This window comes from Melanostigma gelatinosum (assembly GCF_949748355.1).
Source record: "Melanostigma gelatinosum genome assembly, chromosome: 4".
NCBI classification, from domain to species: Eukaryota; Metazoa; Chordata; class Actinopteri; order Perciformes; family Zoarcidae; genus Melanostigma; species Melanostigma gelatinosum.
The window spans coordinates 28,798,557-28,819,837 of record NC_136637.1 but is presented as its reverse complement, the minus strand read 5'-3'; the positions used below and the strand labels follow the sequence as shown (position 1 = coordinate 28,819,837).

Below are 21,281 nucleotides of genomic sequence, written 5' to 3'. Positions count from 1 at the left end.
AGTCTCATTAAGGAACAGGAAGCTGTCCTCTCATCAGGGGCCGCCTCCGATCTCCCACTTTCCCCACCCTTCCTAGACGAGGAGTCTTCACCTCCCTCCCCAGCACCTACTTCCACCCCCCAAATTCCATCCAGGTCCCTTTCCTCTCTCACACTCTCCCCATCCTCCCCCCACCTGGAGTTCACTGACCGCATGAAAGAGCTGGTCATTGCTGGAACCAAACACACTCCTCGCCGGTTCCACAACCGTCCTCTGTCTCCCCCACATGATAAAACTTAAAAATTAACTTTAAAATTGAAGCCATCTACAAGCTCATTGACTGAGAGGCAAGAGAGGGCTGGTGTGGAGGAGAACTTCTGAATAAATAGTTCACTGGTGTTTTTTTTTGTGGTATTACCACATTTAAATACAAAAGCACAGGAGCACCGAGACGTTATTTACTTGGCAGCATATTTATCTTTTTTTAAATATTTGTGCAAGTTTAACAGCTGCAAAAGCGGCACAATGTGCCTCTGAGGATTTAAATGTGTTGTGTGAGTGACTACATTTCAAACAACCGTAATAATGAGTGTTGAGTTGTAGTGAAGTGCGTCCCGGGACGGAAAGATGGAGAGTCCAGAGAGCTGGTTGTCAGTGAGACCTGATCCAGGTCAGCTGTCTGGCTTTATTCATATTCACCATTGTGCTTCTTGTAAAATAGGCAGATCAGTGAAAGATGTCAATTCTTGTCTTTTAGGCTTAAACTTCACATCAACAGATGGGACAGCAGCCTCCACCAGTGGTAACATGATTTTGTTTTGTTTGTCCATTCATTTACTACAGGGGTCTCAAACTCATCTTCACTCCGGGCCACATCAGCATCACGGTCGCCCGCAAAGGGCCGGTTGTAAATGTAACTACTCGAAACATATTGTTAAATAACTCTCTGCATTCACAGTTTAAAGTAGTCTTCAATGTGCTTGCAATACATTTCCATGTGAAATGTACAGTAAAGAGCTGCTTCTAACTGTTTAAGTGTCTCATAATTTTGACTTTCTAGTTATGACTTTCTATCTAATAACTTCGACTTTCTATCTCATAATTTCGACTTTGGGGATATTTTTATTATTATTAGTCTAACTTAAAAAAAAAAGATTTTTGTTTTTTTACTTCTTTTTTTTTTGCTGGCGGATTCGCGGGCCACATAAAATTACGTAGCGGGCCGGGAGTTTGAGACCCCTGATTTACTAGTTTTAGAGAGAATACTTGATGATAATGATTGTCGGGTAAGATTGTAAAGTAAAAGTAAAGGTAAGTAAAGTCAAAGCTTCACGTGTTAAAGCTGCATTCTCTCTAATGTCCACCAGGGGGCGACTCCTCTGGTTGTATAGAAGTCTATGGGAAAATGACTCTACTTCTCTCTTGATTTATTACCTCAGTAAACATTGTAAACATGAGTTCATGGTCTCAATCTCTAGTTTCAAGTCTTCTCTCCCGCTGGAGGGAAGGGCGGCACGGGAGAACCAGGACTGAGAGGGGCAGACTGTCAGACCCTGCTGCAGTAAAATGAAAGGTTTTCTAAAGGTTTCTTTCGGTGATCGGAAACACTTCCACTTTCATCAACCGGAGCCACCAATATAATACAATGAAAGGTCCTTGTAGTGTCAAGTTTTGAATGCAGGACTTTTACTCATATTGAAGTATTTAGTACTTCGTACTCAGTTAGTTCAATCTTATAAAAAATTGACTTGCTCACAGAATGCTGTTGACATGAGCTGCAAAACTCTGCAAGACTGCTGCAGAAAAACACAAAAAGGAAACTTTGAAACTTTTCTTACTCCCTTTCATACTTGGTCCTTTCATGTCCAAAGGTTATGAAAGCATGTTTTTGTCAGCGGACTTTGCTATGACTATGATTACTATACTTAGAAGTATGTGTTTGCTGCTCTCATATGTAAAGCAACCAGTGAAACCGGTTTGACTGTAAGGTGAGAGTCTCTACTGTAAGGTGAGAGGCATTTGCTCTGTTGTGTCACTTCAGTCCCGGCTGTGAGTGTGTGAGTTCCTGTTTCCTTCAAATATTTGGTCCTGATGACAAACACTCGGTCCTCTTCAGTTGATTCTAACTCGGCTTTGAAAAGAGAAGACGGGTAAAAATGGAAAACAACCTCGGTGAGTTCATTTTGAGGATAAATGTGTAGTTGCATAGTTTTACCTGCTTCAACATGCAATAATCTACGTACTTTATAAGTAACAAGGAATCGATATGTTCTTCATTTTATTTTGATTATGTTTTGATCAGTACAACGTGCAGATCCGTGTTGAGGTCAAACATACTTTCTTCACCTGATCGTGGGAATCGGTTAAGATCAAAACATTTATAACGACATGGGTTTGTGCTCCTTTAGCGATGCATTCAGGGAACCTGGTTTTTCTTTCATTTACAGCTCAGATCTCAAAGCACATGGTGTCCCAAGGCAACAACCTTTTATTCATCTACTTTATAAACTGTTTACTATCAGGACAAAACAGTGTTATGGTTTCCACACTGTCTCAATTCCTTCTGGGTGATTCCCTCCTCGAACTGTGAGTCACTTACAGAAACAACACCAGCGTCAAAGAAAGCAACCTGCACATTGGTGTCAACAAAAACCAGTTGGACCGGACTTGATTGCCAGTAAAGATGGACGCCTCTTTTGATTCCCATCAGGATATCAAAACAATCCTCTTCCTTAGAAGTTTGAAACTCCACCCCAACAGTTTAATGCAAATACGGAGTCACAAGACAGATCGACACACCTCTAGGTTGTGCAATCCGATGCATAAAGGCTATTTATTCAAATTGAAATGTAGCCTTTTTAAATTGTTTGACGCTGCGTTCCAGCTCTATAATAAGTTACCAGTCTGTGCTTTGTGGTGTAGATGAGTTAGTTCTAGTATTTACATATATCTACATAAATTAGGTGGACAAAATATTTTAAATGTATTTGATTGTAATGTCGTTCAGATAACAGCCTCTGAACATGAACAAGTATTTGTGTTGCACTGCGTCCTACCAGTCTTTCGATTTTCTCTCGTCACTCCTTGTATTTTAAATTTTTTTGTGACAAAGGCAGGTGACGAGTCATTCTTTTTTTTCATCCCCTCGTTGCTTCTTTTTCATTTTGCCTCAAAATGATTTGTTTTGGTTCAGGGTCATTCTAAATATGTTTTTGTCTCTACTGACAATCTTCAGACTGCGTCTCTCAAATGAAAAAGGATTAATAGAGTCAAAAATAACACAAACAATGACACAAAGTCCCAGAGGAACCAGCAGGAGTTCACCAGCGCGTTCCTCTTCTGTCAGTCAGGCAAAGCAGCAGAGGCATCAGCTAATGCAGCGCCTGTGATACCGCCGTCGTGCTCGTTTTGCTGTTTTTTCTTATGCTGCTCAGTACGAGATCTGCTGTAGTCCTTTTATGAAAGGCCAACTGATCACAACAAAATCCATTATCATCAAGCCAAGGAAGCTGTTTCACAAAGTTTTTGAAAAACATGACATTTTGGTGAAACTGTCGGTCACCGTTTCTGGTCCCAAAAACGTTTTTCTCTTGTTTGGGGGCGACTGTGGCTGAATCAGAGGATCGGCGGTTCGATTCCCGGCTCCTCGTATGTCGATGTGTCCTTGGGCAAGAGACTTAAGCCCAAACCTACTCCTGTAGCTGTGTGTGAATGTTAGTTAGTCCTGATGGGCACTAGTAGCCCTTGCCATCATTGATGAATGGGGGTGAATGGAGGAATGATGACGTGCAGTGTGAAAGTGCTTTGAGTGGTCGGAAAGACTAGAAAAGCGCTGTACAAGTACAGTTAATTTACTATTTGTCTTCCAGGGGAGAGAGAGAGCACCACCTTGTCGGAGGTCAGAATCATCCTGATTGGTTGGAGATGGGCTGGCAAGAGCTTCTCCGGCAACACCATACTGAGAAATGAACGGTTCGAGTGTGGCCGAACCAGAACGACTCAGACCGAGGTGAGGCACGGGGCGGTGGAGGGCCGCCAGCTCACCGTGGTCGACGCTCCGGGATGGAGCAGCTCCCTCTCGCTGACCGAGATCCCAGAGGGGGACAAGCGCCGATTTAAACTCAACGCGTCCAAGTGTCTGCCCGGCCCGCACGTCTTTCTCCTCGTCGTTCCCATAGACTCGGCTTTCTCCGTGGACAACAGGAGGACCGTGGAGGAGCACATGAAGCTCCTCGGGGAGCGGGTTTGGCGATACACCATGGTGCTCTTCACCTGCGGGGACTTCCTCGAGGGGAAGACAATAGAGCAGCACATCGAGAGCGAGGGAGACTCACTCAAGTGGTTGACAGTGAGGTGCAGGAACAGGTATGTGAAGGCAAATTCTGAAGGCAAATCACTGTGAATATCCGAGAGTGCAAATGAGATCCAAGCGTGCTTGATCAAACAGCCGCGCACATAGATTACTTTTGCTAGCGCTTTCACGTCGCACCGCGCAGAATATCTCTGCGAGCGCGAGCAAAATTGAAGCCTGCAAGAGAAAAACCATGCTTTGAGCGTGAGGGGCGTGAGGAGCGTCCCCTAGCGCGCGACTTCTTCTAGTGTTCAGCAGTGGATTGAAAACCACCTCTACACCGCCACCAGCCACTTCATAGACCTAGATCTAGAGATACAATGGTAACAGGGTCCGCCCACTTAGTGTCAAACAGAAAATCTACTTGGAGCAGAAAAGCAGTGACATTAGCCGCACGCTAGGGCACGGCCCTCGCTCAAAGCATGGTTTTCTCCTCGCAGGCCGCAATTTTGCCGGCGCGAGCATTTGCGCTCTCGGATATTCACAGTGATTTGCCTTCATGCAGGTACCACGTGTTCAATAACAAGGATAAGAGAAACTCGGATCAGGTGACGCAGCTGCTGCAGAAGATAGACGAGATGATGCGGGACAACGACGGCAGTTGGTACCAGGTAGACGAGCAGACGCTCAACACCATCAACGAGAAGCAGCGAGAAGTGGTCGAAAGGGCGGGGATGAGAAGGACGAGGTCCCAAGAGCAAATGATGACACTAATTCCAGGTGAATGTCTCAACAGATGCACTCAAACACGTCCTGTATCACACTAAAAGGGCCAGTGCGTAGCTTTAGCAGAAATGCATAATCAGCTGACGATAAGAATCACGTTTCCGTTAGAATGAGCCGTTTATATTAAAGGTGTCAATCTTTACTGGCCTCACCATTCGATTCAGCTGTCAACGATTCGAATGCACCTCAATGTATCGCATCCTCACATTTCTATGTTACTGCCAGGTGGCATTCTCTCTAGTGTCCACCAGGGGGCGACTCCTCTGGTTGTATAGAAGTCTATTAGAAAATGACTCTACTTCTCTCTTGATTTATTCCCTCAGTAAACATTGTAAACATGAGTTTATGTCTCAATCTCCAGTTTCAAGTCTTCTTCAATACAGCATGATGTTCATTTAGTACATTAGGAATAAGAGTATTTTTGAAAATGCCGTTAATGTATCAAAAGATTATTTGTTTCCCTGAAAAAGTGGATTTTGTTTTTATTAAGTTGACCATATGATTTTATACAGACACAGTAACTGATGAAGTTGAGAAGGGAACTAATTGACTAATCAAGCTTTGTTTTGTCTCACAAAGAGATGAAACCCATCCCAAAACTCCGCCTGGTTCTCTTGGGAAGCCGGAGCGTTGGGAAAACCTCAGTGGGGAACTCCATCTTGGGATTCAAAGAGCAAGAAGATGGGCAAAGAACGGCCCGCTCGGTGGCCCGGCAGGGTTTTGTGGGTGAAACTGAAATAACTGTTGTTGACACGCCGGGTTGGTGGAAAGGCTTCTCTGTGGTTGACACTCCTGAGTCGATGAGGGAGGAAGTGAAGCGCAGCCCGTTCCTGTGCCTCCCTGGGCCTCACGCCTTCCTGCTGGTGGTCGACGTAGACGCCTCGTTCAACCTCAAACACTCAGACGCAGTGACGTCACACGTCGAGCTTCTCGGAGGAGAAGTGTGGCGACGCACGATTGTGGTTTTCAGCAGAGGAGACTGGCTGGGGTCCCACACCGTGGAGGAGTACATCGAAGGGGAGGGAAAGGCGCTGCAGTCTCTCGTTGAACGATGTGGAAACAGATATCACGTCATTGACAACAAGAATGCAGATGATGGCACTCAAATCATGAAGCTGCTGGAGAAAATCACTGAGACCGTGGCTGGAAATGGTGGGGACTACTTTGTCCCGGATCAAAAGATTTTTGCGACGATCGAAACGAGAAGATTGAGCGTGGAAGGCGCGGCGCAACAGAGGCAAAGTCAAGTCGTGGCCAAAAGAAAAGCCCTCAGAGGTATGGATGGGTCAGTCATCTAGCATCATAGAAGTCTATGAGAAAATTACTCTACTTCTCTCTTGATTTATTCCCTCAGTAAACATTGTAAACATGAGTTTATGTCTCAATCTCTAGTTTCAAGTCTTCTTCAATACAGCATGATGTTCATTTAGTACATTATGGTCCATTTAGAGTCACACAGACCATAAAGCAGGGGATGCTTTAGGGCGGGGCTACACAGTGATTGACAGGTCTACCAGAGACGTATACGTCTCTACGTCACTCCTCAGTCCAGATGGTCACTTCAGTTCAATGATTGCAAAAACCAGGATGGCGACGGACAGAATGCTGAACTCTAGACTTCAAAACCACCGTCCACAAACCAATGAGTGACATAAGACCACTTCTTCTACACAGTCTATAGTCTGATATGAAGAACTCATGAAAACACAACGATTCTCGGTTTCAGAGGATTATACACGAATGAAAACTTAGTTATATTATATATATATAGTAATATTATATTCCATTTCTGCTCATTAATCCCCCGAAATGCTACCTGCTGGCTCTTTAACTGTGCCAAATTCTTATTTACTGTAATTTAGTTTTTCACCCTGCGTTTGTTTTTCCTTCTTCTCAGGTGACAGTAAAGAACTATCGGAGCTCAAGATCTTGATGCTTGGCGAGAAGACATTTGGGAAGAGCGCAACAGGAAACAACCTCCTGCGTACAGAAGTGTTCGCCACCTGTGCGAATGAGTCCTGTCAGATGGAGGAAGCGGAAGTTGCCGGCAGGTTGGTCACAGTGATCGACACCCCGGGGTGGCGGAGAGATTCCTCCTGCTGCACTGAAGAGAAGGACAAAGAAATAGTCCGAGGCCTGTCGCTGAGCCGGTCGGGGGTTCACGCCGTTCTGCTGGTCGTCCCTTTGGACCTGACGTTCAGAGAAGCTCAGCAGGCCGCCCTGGAGGAACACGTGAACCTGTTCGGCGCCGACGTCTGGAAACACGCCGTGGTCCTGTTCACGTACGGAGACACTCTGGCGGACAAATCCGTGGAGGAGCACATCGAGGTGGAGCACGGCGCTCTTCGCTGGCTGATAGACAAGTGTGAGAACAAATACCACGTCGTGAACAATATGAAGAAGACGGACACGGGTCAGGTCAACGAGCTGTTCGAGAAGATCGAGGAAATGGTGGCGGGGAACGGCGGCCGGCTCTTCTACCCCGAGATGAACGCCGTCCACCTGAGGATTGACGAGAAGTTCGGGAGGAGGCAGCTGAAGCTCGTGCTGAAGCAGCGTCTGGCGGAGGAGTACAGGAAGAGAGAGCTGGAGCTGATGGCGGGCTTCAAGGAGACGCTCCTCCACCTGCAGGCGGAGGTCAAGGGTCAAAGTGTGACGAGCACTAAGTCCAAGTTGCTGAGTGAGTATCACGCCGCGATGGGGTTTTATGATTGATTCGTGTTCTCCCATCGATGTTCTCTTGTTCTGATCTTTTGTTGTTTTAGTTGATGTGACCAAAATCAAAGCCACGGGTATTGTCCAGAGGAGGAAAGATGGAAAGGAGAAGGAGGAAAGCATCAACTTGAAAATCAGCCAAGAAATTGAAAAGCTGGAGAAAAACATAGAAACAAAATCCTCGGAGCTTAATCGAGGCAGCATGGACGTCCTTCTCCCAAACTGTAAGTGAAAATAGGATCCGAATTTCTAGAACAGTGCCGCCCCTTCCGGTGTCCCCCATGAGACCTTGTTTCAGAAAGAACGACGTATTTCACAATCTTTTCCTCAACTAAGTAGCTTTGTTGCGTAAACCTAATTTAGCAATTCACAAGCTTTTCCTAAAATATAACTTCGTCATTTACGATCTTTTCCCAAAATCTAACAAAGTATTTCACAATCTTTTCCTGTTTATTTTGAAAATATCTTCAAGCAATAAGCGGAAATGGTCCCATGTTGCTGGACTTTTGAAGAAAAACGCACGAAAAATGAGGAGTAACCTTTCGTTAGATATCGTATAAACCGTTGGTGAGAGGAAACGTTGAGCTCAGTGTTTTTTGTAAAGCTAAACCTAACTTCCTGTGAGGACGGAAGTTTATTTTGAAAAGACGCCATGTATAACGAGCGTTTGTTGACACGCCGTCGAGAGAAGTTCAGAGAATTTGTTGCTCTCGGCGTTGACTACCTTCTTATTTATTCTGAAATAATTCCCCATGATGCTTTACTTGAAGGGGCGGGACTTCTCTTCATTATCAGCGGGTTGACGTCACGGTGAATTGTTTGTTTGTTTCATTCACAGTTAAAAGAGAGGGACCAGCTCCATCTACCGCTGGGTCTTTGTCTCAAATGGAAAATCCAACCCGCCACTTCGATAAAGTTCTTGGTTGGCTGTCCACGCTCGAGATCGGCAGAAACTACGATAATGAGATGACCCTGAACTTCTCTCAGACGACGTCTGGATACAGATCCGTGCTGCCACAAGACGACCTGGACTTTGACGAATAAGACTATGAATGAATGAGTTGTCTCGATGAGGACGAAAATGCATTTTCGCTTTGCTGAATTTACATTCAGGGGATTTTTGATGGTATAAGAAAAAGGAAGGCCTTCGTTAAAAATCATCATCATCATTTTTAAAGTTCTTCTTATTCGCTATGGCTCAATTCTCGAACGGGAATTGTTTTTTGCTCACAACGAATCAGATTTTGTCATGAATTCAAGCGAGTTGCTCGTATCTTAGCCGTGTGTGCAAACGAGTTGGTACAACAACGACTTTCATGACTTTGCTGTTGAAAACCAATTCATTTATCCTAAGTTTCTGTCACGGTCTTCACTTAACTTCTGAACTTTCTTTCATGGTTTGAGCCATCGCATGCAAAATGATCTATTCAATTACCAAAATCTGTCAGACATACATTATTATGTGTCATGTATATTCCATAGATATCTATGACAAGTTATGTGCTGCAAGGAGGTAAAATGTGATGTTTTTTGCAGCTTTTTCCATTCATCAGGTTATATTTTGGCGTTGTTTACAAATGTGCATTAATTCCTCTTGTATTGTACAGTGTTGACTTTTCCCAGTAAACCTTTATACCATTGAAACCGGAATCTAAAAAGATCCGTGTGATACACAAACGCATTCAGATGGACAACAGGACATTCATGTTTAGTGCAAAAAGCAGTCTGAGAACCAAACAGAGATAAGAATCCTTTCCAGGGTTGACTGCAGGAAACATGTAAATATCTCGACCCGCATGACTCATGATGAAAAAACAACTTTTTATTTGGTGCCTTTTTCCAGTTTACTGTCATAATAACCAGATTCATCGGCATGGTGACTTTTGGGTGAGTTACTAACTTTTGTTGACGTGAAAATGAGCCAAAACTATTCATATTTTGTATTTTTACTGTAATTTTATTCTACTTTATATTTGTGTCTTGGTTTTTGTACTTACTTTTATTTTTTTATTTTATTTTATTTTCTCTTACTATGTTTATGTTATGCAGCAAAGCTACTTTTATGTATACGGGAAACCTGGGCAATAAACCGGAATCAGATTCTAGACAGAGAAAGGAAGAAGGAAAGGAAGAGGGAAAGAAAGAGAGGAAGGTAAAGAAAGGATGGGGAAGGAAGAAAGACGGAAAGAAAGAAAGGAAGGTAGGAAAGAAAGAAAGGAGACCATATATATATAGTTATATATAGTTATATATAGTTAAGTTTAATATTACAGTGATCTGTGGACATTGAGAGCTTATTAACATACAGATTCTTCTGTTTTAATGTCTCTGCTGTAAAGACCTCGTGCTGATACATTATAGGAGAATATCAGAGCACGGAAATAAATCTTAACAACTTCAGATGTTTTCAAATAAATCTCAAATATATGTTGATATAAATGTAACAGATTGTGTTAAATTATGTATCATGTAACATCATGATAAAACTGTTATAAGTGACAATATCTCAGGAGCACCTTCTAATAAAACATTCTGATCATGAAACTGTACCAGACCTGTTCTTTCTTTGGCCATTTAAATAAACAATTACACAATATATTGTCTTTCTAATGTATCAAAATTGTTATTTGATACGACTGATGAACGTGATGGACCTCTGCTGGGTGGCTTAATATATAATGATACTAATAAAATGAATAATCATAATTTATTACTTGATCTTTTTTTTAATCAATAATCTGAAAAGTAACAATCATTCAAATAGAGAAGAAGTATAAAGAAGCATACAATGGAGATACCCATGTTACTTAGGTACAGTAATTGAGTAAATATACTTAGATACATTTCACCACTACATTGTAGTATTGCTAACTTTACTACTAAAATAATTCTTCCATGACTGATATGTGTTTTACTGCTGTTCGCCGTTATGTCCACTAGATGACGCTCTCTCTCTCTCCGTGACGTAGAATTCACGAGCCGGAAGTGAATAATTGTAGTCGTTAGAAACCCTGATAGTGACATGACAAATCAAACTACACTCTGAAAAATATACAACAAGCCAAGTAAAAAACCAACCAGGTTCGTGTTCAATGATATAAACTGCTCGTCTGTTATGAAAATATACTTCCGGTCGCGCGCGCCTGTTGTTATTGTTATTCAGCTCAGTGTTGTTTACTGGGGACGGGGCTAATTAGCACGCTAACTGCAGACTCGGGGCTGTTTGTGTGCAGTGTTTTAACATTACTGAAGGCTAAATATGTAAACGCCGATGACCAGCTAGCGGCTGAGCTTTCAATATTAAGTTATTGTTAACCTGACCCTGAATATAACTCCTCTTTTTCCATCTTTAACAGATCTTTTGAAGAAGACTCCTGCACAAACAGACAGGATGGTAAGAGATTTATCATTTGCTGAATGACATGTTGATGTGTATATATATATATATATTCACTGCTTTGGTACGGTTTTCATACATGGAGTGATTATTATGATATTATAGCATTTGCTTTGTTTTTGTGGTTGCTTTCGACAGCACGGCCGAGTGAAGGTGAAATCTACAGCCCAGCAGGAGGAGGAGAAGAGAAAGGAGAGGGAGAAGAAGCTGAAGATATACGTGGCTGCACGAGACGCCTGTTTCTCTAAGGTTGTTACTTCTCCAAGACACACTTATAGCACACATGCAATATGTTTACATGATGAGGCTCTATAGTCTTGCTTTCTTTTTAAAAACAAGATAAAAACGGTGTTATCCACATGATAGCAGAATTGTCTTTGCATATACTCATGAAAGAAACATTATGACATTAAAACACAGACAATTCCATAGTTAAATTAGAGCAGGTGTGCAAAGCTGCATTGAAAAGCAGCGACGGTCTATTCGGCTTCGTTATGAGCGGGGTTTTGCAGTGTGAACAAAGGTCTGCTGTAGCTGTCCCTCCCACCGTGAGACGTGGAGGACACGTTCCTTCATTACCAAGGACACACATTGTAGTTTATTGTAGTCAAATCTACACACGACATCCTGCTTTCTGTGAATACCTCATAGAGCACCAAAGATGCATTAAATCCACAGTCCTCCAACAAATGCACTAATTCTCCTGCTGATTTAACTTCTGATAAAAACTACAGCGCCCCGCTGTTTCAGGAAATCACTGAGCCTTTTAATAAATGTAAACTATAAGTAATAAGTGTGTCTTTAGTCGGGACAAATGGGCTCAGGGCTGATGGCCACAGACAGGATAGGGAAGTCAAAACGTATTTAGAGACAAAGTAAAGAATAAAGAATAACAGTAGCAGCATCCTTTATGTGGCAGTCTACATGTGACAGTTAAAGTAAAGTATTTAAACCAAATGTCATGCTTAGTGCTTATTGAATAGTTTCATTGACTAAACTGGGCCTATTTAGCAGTTTCAGGTTTGTTTTGTTCTTCTGCTCATTTCTCATATATCCTTTCCCTGTGTCTGTCTCTCTGTCTCTCTGTCTGTCTGTCTGTCTGTCTGTCTGTCTGTCTGTCTGTCTGTCTGTCTGTCTGTATCTCTGTGTGTGTGTCTGTCTCTGTGTGTCTGTCTCTGTGTGTCTGTCTCTCTGTGTGTCTGTCTGTCTGTCTCTCCGTGTGTGCGTCTGTCTGTCTCTCTGTCTGTCTGTCTGTCTGTCTGTCTGTCTGTCTGTCTGTCTGTCTGTCTGTCTGTCTGTATCTCTGTGTGTGTGTCTGTCTCTCTGTCTGTCTGTCTGTCTCTCCGTCTCTCTGTCTGTCTGTCTGTCTGTCTGTCTGTCTGTCTGTCTGTCTGTCTGTCTGTCTGTCTGTCTGTCTGTCTGTCTGTCTGTCTGTCTCTCCGTCTGTCTGTCTGTCTGTCTGTGTGGTCACCTTCCTCACTCTATCCTGTATGACAGAGAAAAGAGGGCATCTGGGACGAGGGGGCTCTCCAGATTACCCAGCAGCTGCTATCATCCAATCCTGACTTTGGAACCCTGTGGAACTACAGAAGAGAGATCCTCATGCACCTGGAGACTGTGAAGTTAGAGCACTACCAGTTATCTCATCACCTGTAGACAATATCAAAGGTGAATCATCAGAGACATCGCAGGAGGTTTATGTTTTTTTTCCCGCTCTAGGGACGAGGATGAAGTGCAGAAGATTTACGAGGCCGAGCTGTCCTTTCTGGAGTCTTGCCTGAAAGTGAACCCAAAGTCGTACGGCAGCTGGCACCACCGAGATTGGGTCTCAACCCGTCTGCCTCGACCGGACTGGGCCAGAGAGCTGAGCTTGTGCGACCGCTGCTTGAGCCTGGACGACCGCAACTGTGAGTGATGGAGTAGAAAAAACAAGGAAACTGCAGATTTATTTTAAGCAGTTCATCTAGACCTGATATCTATTCTCTCTTTCCATCCATCTCACTCCCGGTTGTCCCGCCTCCTCCAGTCCATTGCTGGGATTACCGCCGGATGGTTGTGAAGATGTCCGGCGTGCCCGTGGATCAGGAGCTGGCCTTCACCGATCGTCTCATCGGCTCCAACTTCTCCAACTACTCCAGCTGGCACTACCGCAGCACCCTGCTGCCGCTGCTCCACCCGGAGTCTCCCGAGCTCCCGTCGCCTCCCCGGTCCTCCCTCCCGCCTTCCCCGCAGACCCACTCCCACCGCGTCTGTGAGGAGCAGCTCCTCAAAGGTGAACGCCGCCGACTCAGCATGCAAACGGTTGTGTGGTCAGCAATACCTGACAACGACAGACAGGGGGCAGTGTGACGCTTTACAATCTCAATCTCCACTCGCAGGCGAGTCCCTGAGGGTTTAGTTCTATCCCACCGTCGAGTGTTTGAGGGTTCCCTGTCGGACATTTTGAGCCTTTTATGAACACTTTCTGTTAGTCCGCATTTCTGCAGAATTTGCTCAAGGGAATTACCCACAATTCATAGCAATGTGACACAGGGTTTCCAGGGGAAGTCTGAGACGTCGCAGCTGTTTGCCGCTACGTGATTTGTATTTTATTTCTACCGTCGGGTGAGTCTCTGAGGGTTCAGGGTTGAAGGCCTTGGGTAAGATAGTAGCTCTCTGCTGTGTAGCTCGACACACATTCATCAGGAATAATTACACCTTTTTATTTACTTTTTCAGAGTATGAGCTCGTACAGAATGCTTTCTTCACCGACCCAAACGACCAGAGCGCTTGGTTCTACTATCGCTGGTTGCTAGGCAGAGGTGAGTCCATCTCAAATCGAGAGTTTTTTTTTTTTGTGCAGCTCATGTTTAACAGTTTTCTGTCTTCTTGCCAGCGGAACGTGAGGAGATGATCAGCTGCGTGTTCGTCAGCCGGGAGGAGGAGCGAGTGTCCGTCGCCTTCTCCAGACCCGTCAACGTGAGCGTCGTCACTCCTTCCTTTGTTTCGTGACGTAAATGTTCCTCGTTCTTACTTTGTTTTGTTGCTCCATCACCGTCATGAAGGCGCAGTCCGTGGGCCTGCTGCTGGTCCTCGACGGTCTGCCTCAGAGGGTGGAGTGGAGGAGCGTCCACCCGCACTTCAAACACAGCCCCGTCTGGGTATCCTCTTCCATCAGCTGATTACGCCTCAGACTTCATTATCATTATTGTTATTATTGACTGTCAAGATGGAGGTGTGTGTCAAGCTGCGTTCGCACTACATTTTAAAAGGAAGCCGGTGACTTGAAGCTACAGAACTCTACACTTCTTGTAGCTGAGCTCGTCTTCACGTCACCTAATCATATAAATATTTATTTATGTCTTAAAAAAACGCTGTTAGCCAATTCTCTGTGCTATTTAACGTCATAAGTACATCAACGAGTGTTTGAACAGCACGTCAGCAGCGATGAACGAGTCGGTATCGAACCGGTGCATCCATCCCTGAGATAAACGGAGTTTTATACCAAAAAGATACTTGAAGTCAGTACACACCTGTGTGCTAAAGTACCTTAACCCCGGCTCAGATCTGTGACCTCCCTCCTGGAACGGTAAGCGACATCACCAACGAACACAACCTGACTGTCCACTGGATGGAGAAACACACCCACAGAGACTGTGCTCTGTACGCAGGTGATGCATGTCGGCCATCTTTACACGCCGTCTTCATGTTGAAGCGTCATCGTCTGTTACATTCTAACCTCTAACCTCTACAGGTCGGCCTGAGAGTTGGTGTCGGGACTCTGCTACGGATCAGGAGCTGTTCAGGTACGCCTGAGGATTCATATCTTTTTGTTACTCGGTGTTACTTTTTCCCCTTTTACTAATTATTATAATAAATAAATAAATAGACAGACAGCGGCGCCTCGAATAGGTAGTATAGATATATATATGTATATATATTTATTTATGTGTATATGTATATACATATATGTATGCGTGTGTATATATATATATATACATATATATATATATATATATATATATATGTATATATATATATATATATATATATATATATATACACGCATACATATATATGTGTTTATGCTTCATTTACTTTTTTACTACATTTTGACTGATATTATTCAACAGGATGTTGTACGATATTATACTACTTGTACTATACTATATCACGTGTGCTTGTAGTACACATTTAGTATTTATTGCGTACATTTAGCCAGTACTTGACTACATGTTTATATATACGTATGTACTCTATTTTCATTTATTTTTTTACATTTTATATATAAATCTGTGATATATTATTTGTGTATAATGTACTTTGACTGATAGTATTTATATATTTAGCCAGATGCCTTTATGGAGTATATGTTTCATATATACTGGTGTTTTCCTTTGTATACTATAATCTTCTGGAGCTGTGATGCGTCATTGCTGTATAATGCGTTCACCACTACTGTGTTTGATAGACGAGTTGAAACAGGTGTGATATGTCACATGTGCTGATGATGCATTGTGGGTATACAAGACGTTCAAGTGCCCATATCGTGTTTTGGTTGTTTTCATGAGCAGACCAGCGCTGGCACAGCGGCGACACCAGCGCCTCTCTGAGGAGTTCAGGGATTTTTTCTCGTTTAAATTGTTCGTCGCGGCCGCATGAGGACGTGTTGATAGAAGACGCTGGGTGCACATACGCTCTCACCTCAGTGGGAACAAAGACACGAGCATTCAGAGAGAAACTCAGCCTGGCAGCTCCGTCTATCAGAAGAACGGGAGCTGCCCGGTGTGCAGATCTGTGTGCAGCACATTTGTTGAGTCGTTTCTATTTCATCCTTACTGACCGCCAGAGGCAGTGCTTCACACTGGATATCTTCCGTCTCGCGCATGCGCAGGTCGAATATTTATATCAACAAAGTCACATGTGACCTCGGATGACCCCCGTTGTCTATAACTTCCGGTGTCATCCTGAGCTCAGTCCTATGGAATCTTCTCGCGAGTTCACGGGATTCCGAGTGACCAAGAACTCTGGCGGTCATCCAGGATTCATAGAACCGTAGTTACATTCGTAACTTTCGTTCTATTTCATCCTTACTGACCGCCAGAGGCAGTGCTTCACACTGGATGACTTATACCAAAAGAGTCACGAGGAAGCACAGTAACTACCTCTTATAGCTCCGGCAGAGAAAATTGGCCAAAGAACCCTCCCCAGTGGGTGAGGGGTGGCAACGTTAACTCTGTAGTGTTTGGTGAATGTGCTCGGTGATGCCCATGAGGCCGCAGCACATATATCCCCCACAGGCACACCACTCAGGCTTGCCCTCGGTGTGGAGTCACTCTTGGTAGTGACCCTTCACCCCGGATGGCCGAGCGCAGCCGCTCGCCTTGTATGTATAGGCAATGGCCTCCACTATCCAGTGGGACAGGTGCTGTTTTTTTTCTTTTTTAAAAGGAGCACAGCCCTTCTTAGGCTCACCATAACTGACTATGCAGGCGGTGGCTTCCACATAAGCTCTGAGGGCCCACAATGACCACAGCAGCCTTGACCTCTCCTCTCCCAATGGGGGGGGGGGGGGTCAACTTTGCCAGCTGGATAGGCCGGTTTATATGTGAACGTATCCACCCCCTTGGGAGAAACACTGCATTAGGCCAGAAAGTGACACCCAAGCCATCTGAGTTCCACCTCAGACATGATTCTTCCACTGACAGGGCATGCAGCTCGCCCCCACATTGAGCTGAATTGACGGCAAGGAGAAAACCGTCTTGCCGATAGCCATCTCGGCTCCGCCTGTGCCAGGGGTTCAAAAGGAGACAAGCATAAGGTGTCCAGTACCAAGGGTAGGTCCCATGCCGGGGAGACCGGCCCTTATCCAGGAGGGACTGTAGAAACTCAGTACAGCAGGCACGGGGCGCTGTACTGGGACCTTGTTCTGAGCCGCACACCAGTCGGAGAACAGCTTCCACCTGTTTCTTGTACTGCAGGCAGGTAGACCGCGCACTGGCATTCAGAATAGTCAGCCAGACTGGTTCTATGCAGCCACTCAGCATCCGGTCAGGCCCTCCCGTGACCCATAGTTGAAGGCGGCAGGGATTGGAATGCCAAATCCAACCTTCTAGTTGCGACAGGAGATCCCCCCTGTCGGGGAAGGACTCTGACAAGCTTGTAGTAAAATCAAAGGGAATGGTGAAATAGAACGAAAGTTACGAATGTAACTACGGTTCTATGAATCCTGGATGACCGCCAGAGTTCTTGGTCACTCGGAATCCCGTGAACTCTCGAGAAGATTCCATAGGACTGAGCTCAGGATGACACCGGAACTTATAGACGATGGGGGTCATCTGAGGTCACACGTGACTTTGTTGATATAAATATTCGACCTGCGCATGCGCGAGACGGAAGATATCCAGTGTGAAGCACTGCCTCTGGCGGTCAGTAAGGATTCATAGAACCGTAGTTACATTCGTAACTTTCGTTTTAAAGAGCAAGAAGTGTGTTTTCTGTCTCTGTAGGAGCGAACTCTCCGTAGAGAAGACCTCCGTGTTACAGTCAGAGCTGCAGTCGTGCAACCAGCTACAGGAACTGGAGCCGCTCAATAAGTGTACGTGCATTTGAAGGCGTCGCATCCTTCAGCTTCCTCATTCTTAAATGTACTATACGTACGTCTGCTGACATCTGCTTTCCTTCGGCAGGGTGCCTGCTGACCATCATCCTCCTGATGAGGGCGCTGGACCCTCTGGGGTACGAAAAGGAGACGCTCGCTCATTTCCAAACGCTGAAAGTGAGTCCCGACACCCGCCCGCACACGGGTCTATGACACCCACCAGGAAATAAGATGGCTGACTCACTTCTCTCCCCCAGGAAGTGGATTCCACGCGCTCGGCTTACTACAGCGACCTGTGCAGCAAGTTCATGATTGAAAACACCATCCTCAAGATGGAGTACGCTGAAGTGCGCGTCTTCAGTATTTCTGACAAGGTTGGTTTCAGAATTATACAAATTATATTTGATTATCTCATTATGATTTTCACAAGTTCTGAAAAGTCTTTTTTGTTATTTCTAATAGAACCTGACCACTTTATGCCACCTGGACCAGCTGTTATTGGTCACCCACATCAACCTGTCCTCCAATCAGCTGCAGCGACTGCCTCCTCAGTTCGCCACGCTGCAGTGCCTGGAGGTGATCAGGATCTATTAAATGTCCCACACGCTGCTGCTGTTCCTCCTTTGTGTCCCACAGCTGGTAGACGATCGTAGGAAAGATTACTTCTGCTTCTGTCTGATTAAAGCTCCTTTTTTCTCGCAGGTCTTGGAGGCCGATAACAACTCTATAGAACATCTGGAAGGAGTTTATCACCTTCCCAAACTGGAGGAAGTCCTCTTGAAGAACAACAGTATCCTTACATTTCTGATTTTATTCATTGATTGCTCCCGTGCTGGTTCTCCTGTCTGTTTCTATGAACTCATCTACTGTAGTAGAACCCTGACTGTGGAGGAGAACCTCACAGAAACACTTCTAAACATCACAACTATCCCTTTCAGTAGCTCTTTCAGTCACAGTTTTAATCAATGATTTTATTGTTCGGCACAAACTATGCTTTTCATGTGAAGCACTTTGAATTACCTTGTTGTTGAAATGTGCTATACAAATAAACTTAACTTGCCTTGCCTTTCAGTAAAAAGGTTGGGAACCACTGGTTTAAGCCATCGTCTGGTCACCTTAGCGTTGGAATCTTTGAAATCCGTTCTAATGGCAGTTATCACAAATCTGTGGGCTGAATGTTGTGTCATCATTTGACTGAACAGATGCGAGACAACGCCGCTCACACACGCACACAATTTAATAAAGAGAGATGACTCACTCCTCTCTGTCTGCTGGAGAACGTCCCATTCTGTATCTGTGTTGATGATCCTGAAGCATCGCTGTCGTAGACATCAGTTCATATTATAACCGTACACTCCTTTACAGAGAAGTGAGTGAAGGCGTGTGAATCAGCCCAAAACAAAGAGCGCGAGCAGCACAAGGACGTTGTTTCCAGAGATCAGAAGATGAGCAGACTCTTCAGCTTCACGATTCTTTGTTCTCATCTGAAACTTTTCTTTAGCGACGGATTGAATACAATCAGCGCTGAGATCTCACAAAGCAAACAGCGTTATTAAAAAGAAGAAGAAGAGGAGACACTTCTCTCCTTCACGCTTCGCTTCCCCCGATACACTCGAGAGGAATTAATGTGCTTCACAGGTTATGACACAGAGGCTACGTTCAAGTTTTTTTAATTTATAATTTCAGCGCATACCTTCTCATGCAGATCAAGTCCTCTGGGTTTTTATATTTAGAAGAATTCATTCACATCTCTGTGTCATATTTGACATGAGGATGTCACCTTTGCACCGGTGCCAACTCTCCTCCTAAATGGAACGCACACCACAGCACACTACCGGCTCCTTTGGTTGTTTTTTGTCTCCCTTAACCCCAAAATGCACAGAAATCTCATCGCTGGCCGACCTCCAGCCGCTGGCCTCCTGCCTCAAGCTGAAGCGTCTCGATCTTCGCGGCAACCCCGTCACTCAGGTGGCCAACGTGGAGTCGGAGCTGGCGGAGCTGCTGCCCTCGGTGTCAGACCTCCTGCTCTGATCGCCGCCGTCGTCGCCGATTCGGCCCTCGAATTTGTTTGCGAAGGAAGCAAGTGGGTGTTTTTCAGTTCGTTCCACTTGTTTGGGGAGACTGTCGATCACTCCGATCCCCCCCAGAGGGTCTGACGGCCCGACGCCTTCGGGGGCACCTGTCAGGAAAACCTCGTTGACTCCTTCAACAAAATGTCTAGATTTATGTGAGTGAGCGAGCGCTTGATTGTCAACGTTGCATTTCGTTCTACAGATGTCCTCAATACAACACGCATGCGTGAAACCCTGATAACTGGCTTATTGCTCCTATCAGCTTTCAGACGGTTGGATTTGAGAAATGAAGCTTCTGACTGACGTCCAGAGCATCGTTCACATGCACGTTTGTTCTTCTGTTTTATTTCCTGTTGTGTAAAGCATTTAATATATGACGCACTACTGTTGCACAGTGAGTCACAGATCCAGTAATAAAACCGCACACATTGTGTCACTGCCTTCCAAAACAGCCTCTTGTTTTTTGTGCTCATCTGATGTACAGGTTTTTACTGAATGCACCTTAATTCCTCACCCGTTCAGGTGTTTCAAAAGGTGTGTCAGTCGGCTGAATCAGCCTCAGATACTGTCAGTTACTGTCTTTGTTGTTTTTAGTGGACTTGTTTTCTGAGTCAAAGCATTTCTCAGGGAGCCTTGAGGCGACGCCTACCTTGTGAGAGTGACTAACCAAATATAAAACTTGTGTTAAACTGACATTTTTCAGGTTTCTATCCAAAAACACATTCAAAGTATTTTTGCACTTCAAACAGGAAGTGCAAAAATACTGACTCATTTCCAGGTTTGTAGGACTCATTCCTGCGGCGCTTTATGAGCACCAAACACAAACCACAGCTGAGGTTGATGGTGAATGTCATTCGTTTTGAAGATATCTAAATCACAAACCAAAGTATTGGAGAAAATAAAATTAAAAACCCTAAAACTAGCTTCAAAGGCCGGGGGAGAACAGCCAGTAGTTGTTGAAAGATTTCACTGGAGGACAGGTCAGAGGGTTCATCCTCTGGGCACCATGAACCAACCGGCAGAAAGACGAGTCACTCTAGCGCGTCTACAACGTTTACTTTTCCAGTCCAATAATCTTTCTGAACTAATATTTCAAATATGAAATATTAGTTCAGAGAGGCGTGTACGGCGAGCTGTGAAGCGATGTTGCGCCGCTCCTTCCTTTTGTTTATTTTTCTGTTTCCATTGGCGTCACAGAAATATGTCATACTTGACACTTTGTTCAGTGTTTCTCTGAATGATGCAACGGATGCTTTTGTTCAGAGTTGCTCCGTCGCAGTGAAAGCCGACTCAACCGGTCGGTGTGGATAACTCACAGCTCATCTTCACGCTGAAGCAGAAAGATCTTTCTGTGAACGAGGAGTGGACGCTACCACGCGGTCGTGGCTGAATTCCATTCAGCTGCTTCAGTCTCCTGCTATTGTGAATGCACTGAGTCACTGAGATATTTGAATAAAGAGG

At 44.6% G+C, this 21,281-nt stretch overlaps 2 protein-coding genes across 2 annotated transcripts; both read left to right on the top strand.

The window, feature by feature from the left end:
- The first annotated feature begins 2,023 nt into the window (after positions 1 to 2,023).
- On the top strand, positions 2,024 to 10,294 carry LOC306776952 (GTPase IMAP family member 8-like). Its single transcript, XM_079267853.1, has 7 exons — positions 2,024 to 2,151; positions 3,849 to 4,344; positions 4,836 to 5,050; positions 5,636 to 6,331; positions 6,954 to 7,736; positions 7,822 to 7,995; positions 8,610 to 10,294. Exons 1-7 carry the CDS (start codon positions 2,136 to 2,138, stop codon positions 8,813 to 8,815), a joined length of 2,586 nt encoding a protein of 861 aa, XP_079123979.1. The 5' UTR covers positions 2,024 to 2,135; the 3' UTR covers positions 8,816 to 10,294.
- Positions 10,295 to 10,756: 462 nt separating this feature from the next.
- rabggta (Rab geranylgeranyltransferase subunit alpha) lies at positions 10,757 to 20,259 on the top strand. Its single transcript, XM_079267182.1, has 17 exons — positions 10,757 to 10,852; positions 11,128 to 11,165; positions 11,307 to 11,417; positions 12,666 to 12,790; positions 12,888 to 13,075; positions 13,195 to 13,440; positions 13,886 to 13,969; positions 14,044 to 14,126; positions 14,213 to 14,308; positions 14,713 to 14,818; positions 14,902 to 14,953; positions 17,657 to 17,745; positions 17,837 to 17,925; positions 18,006 to 18,122; positions 18,211 to 18,324; positions 18,451 to 18,538; positions 19,631 to 20,259. Exons 2-17 carry the CDS (start codon positions 11,163 to 11,165, stop codon positions 19,777 to 19,779), a joined length of 1,740 nt encoding a protein of 579 aa, XP_079123308.1. The 5' UTR covers positions 10,757 to 10,852; positions 11,128 to 11,162; the 3' UTR covers positions 19,780 to 20,259.
- Positions 20,260 to 21,281: the final 1,022 nt, after the last annotated feature.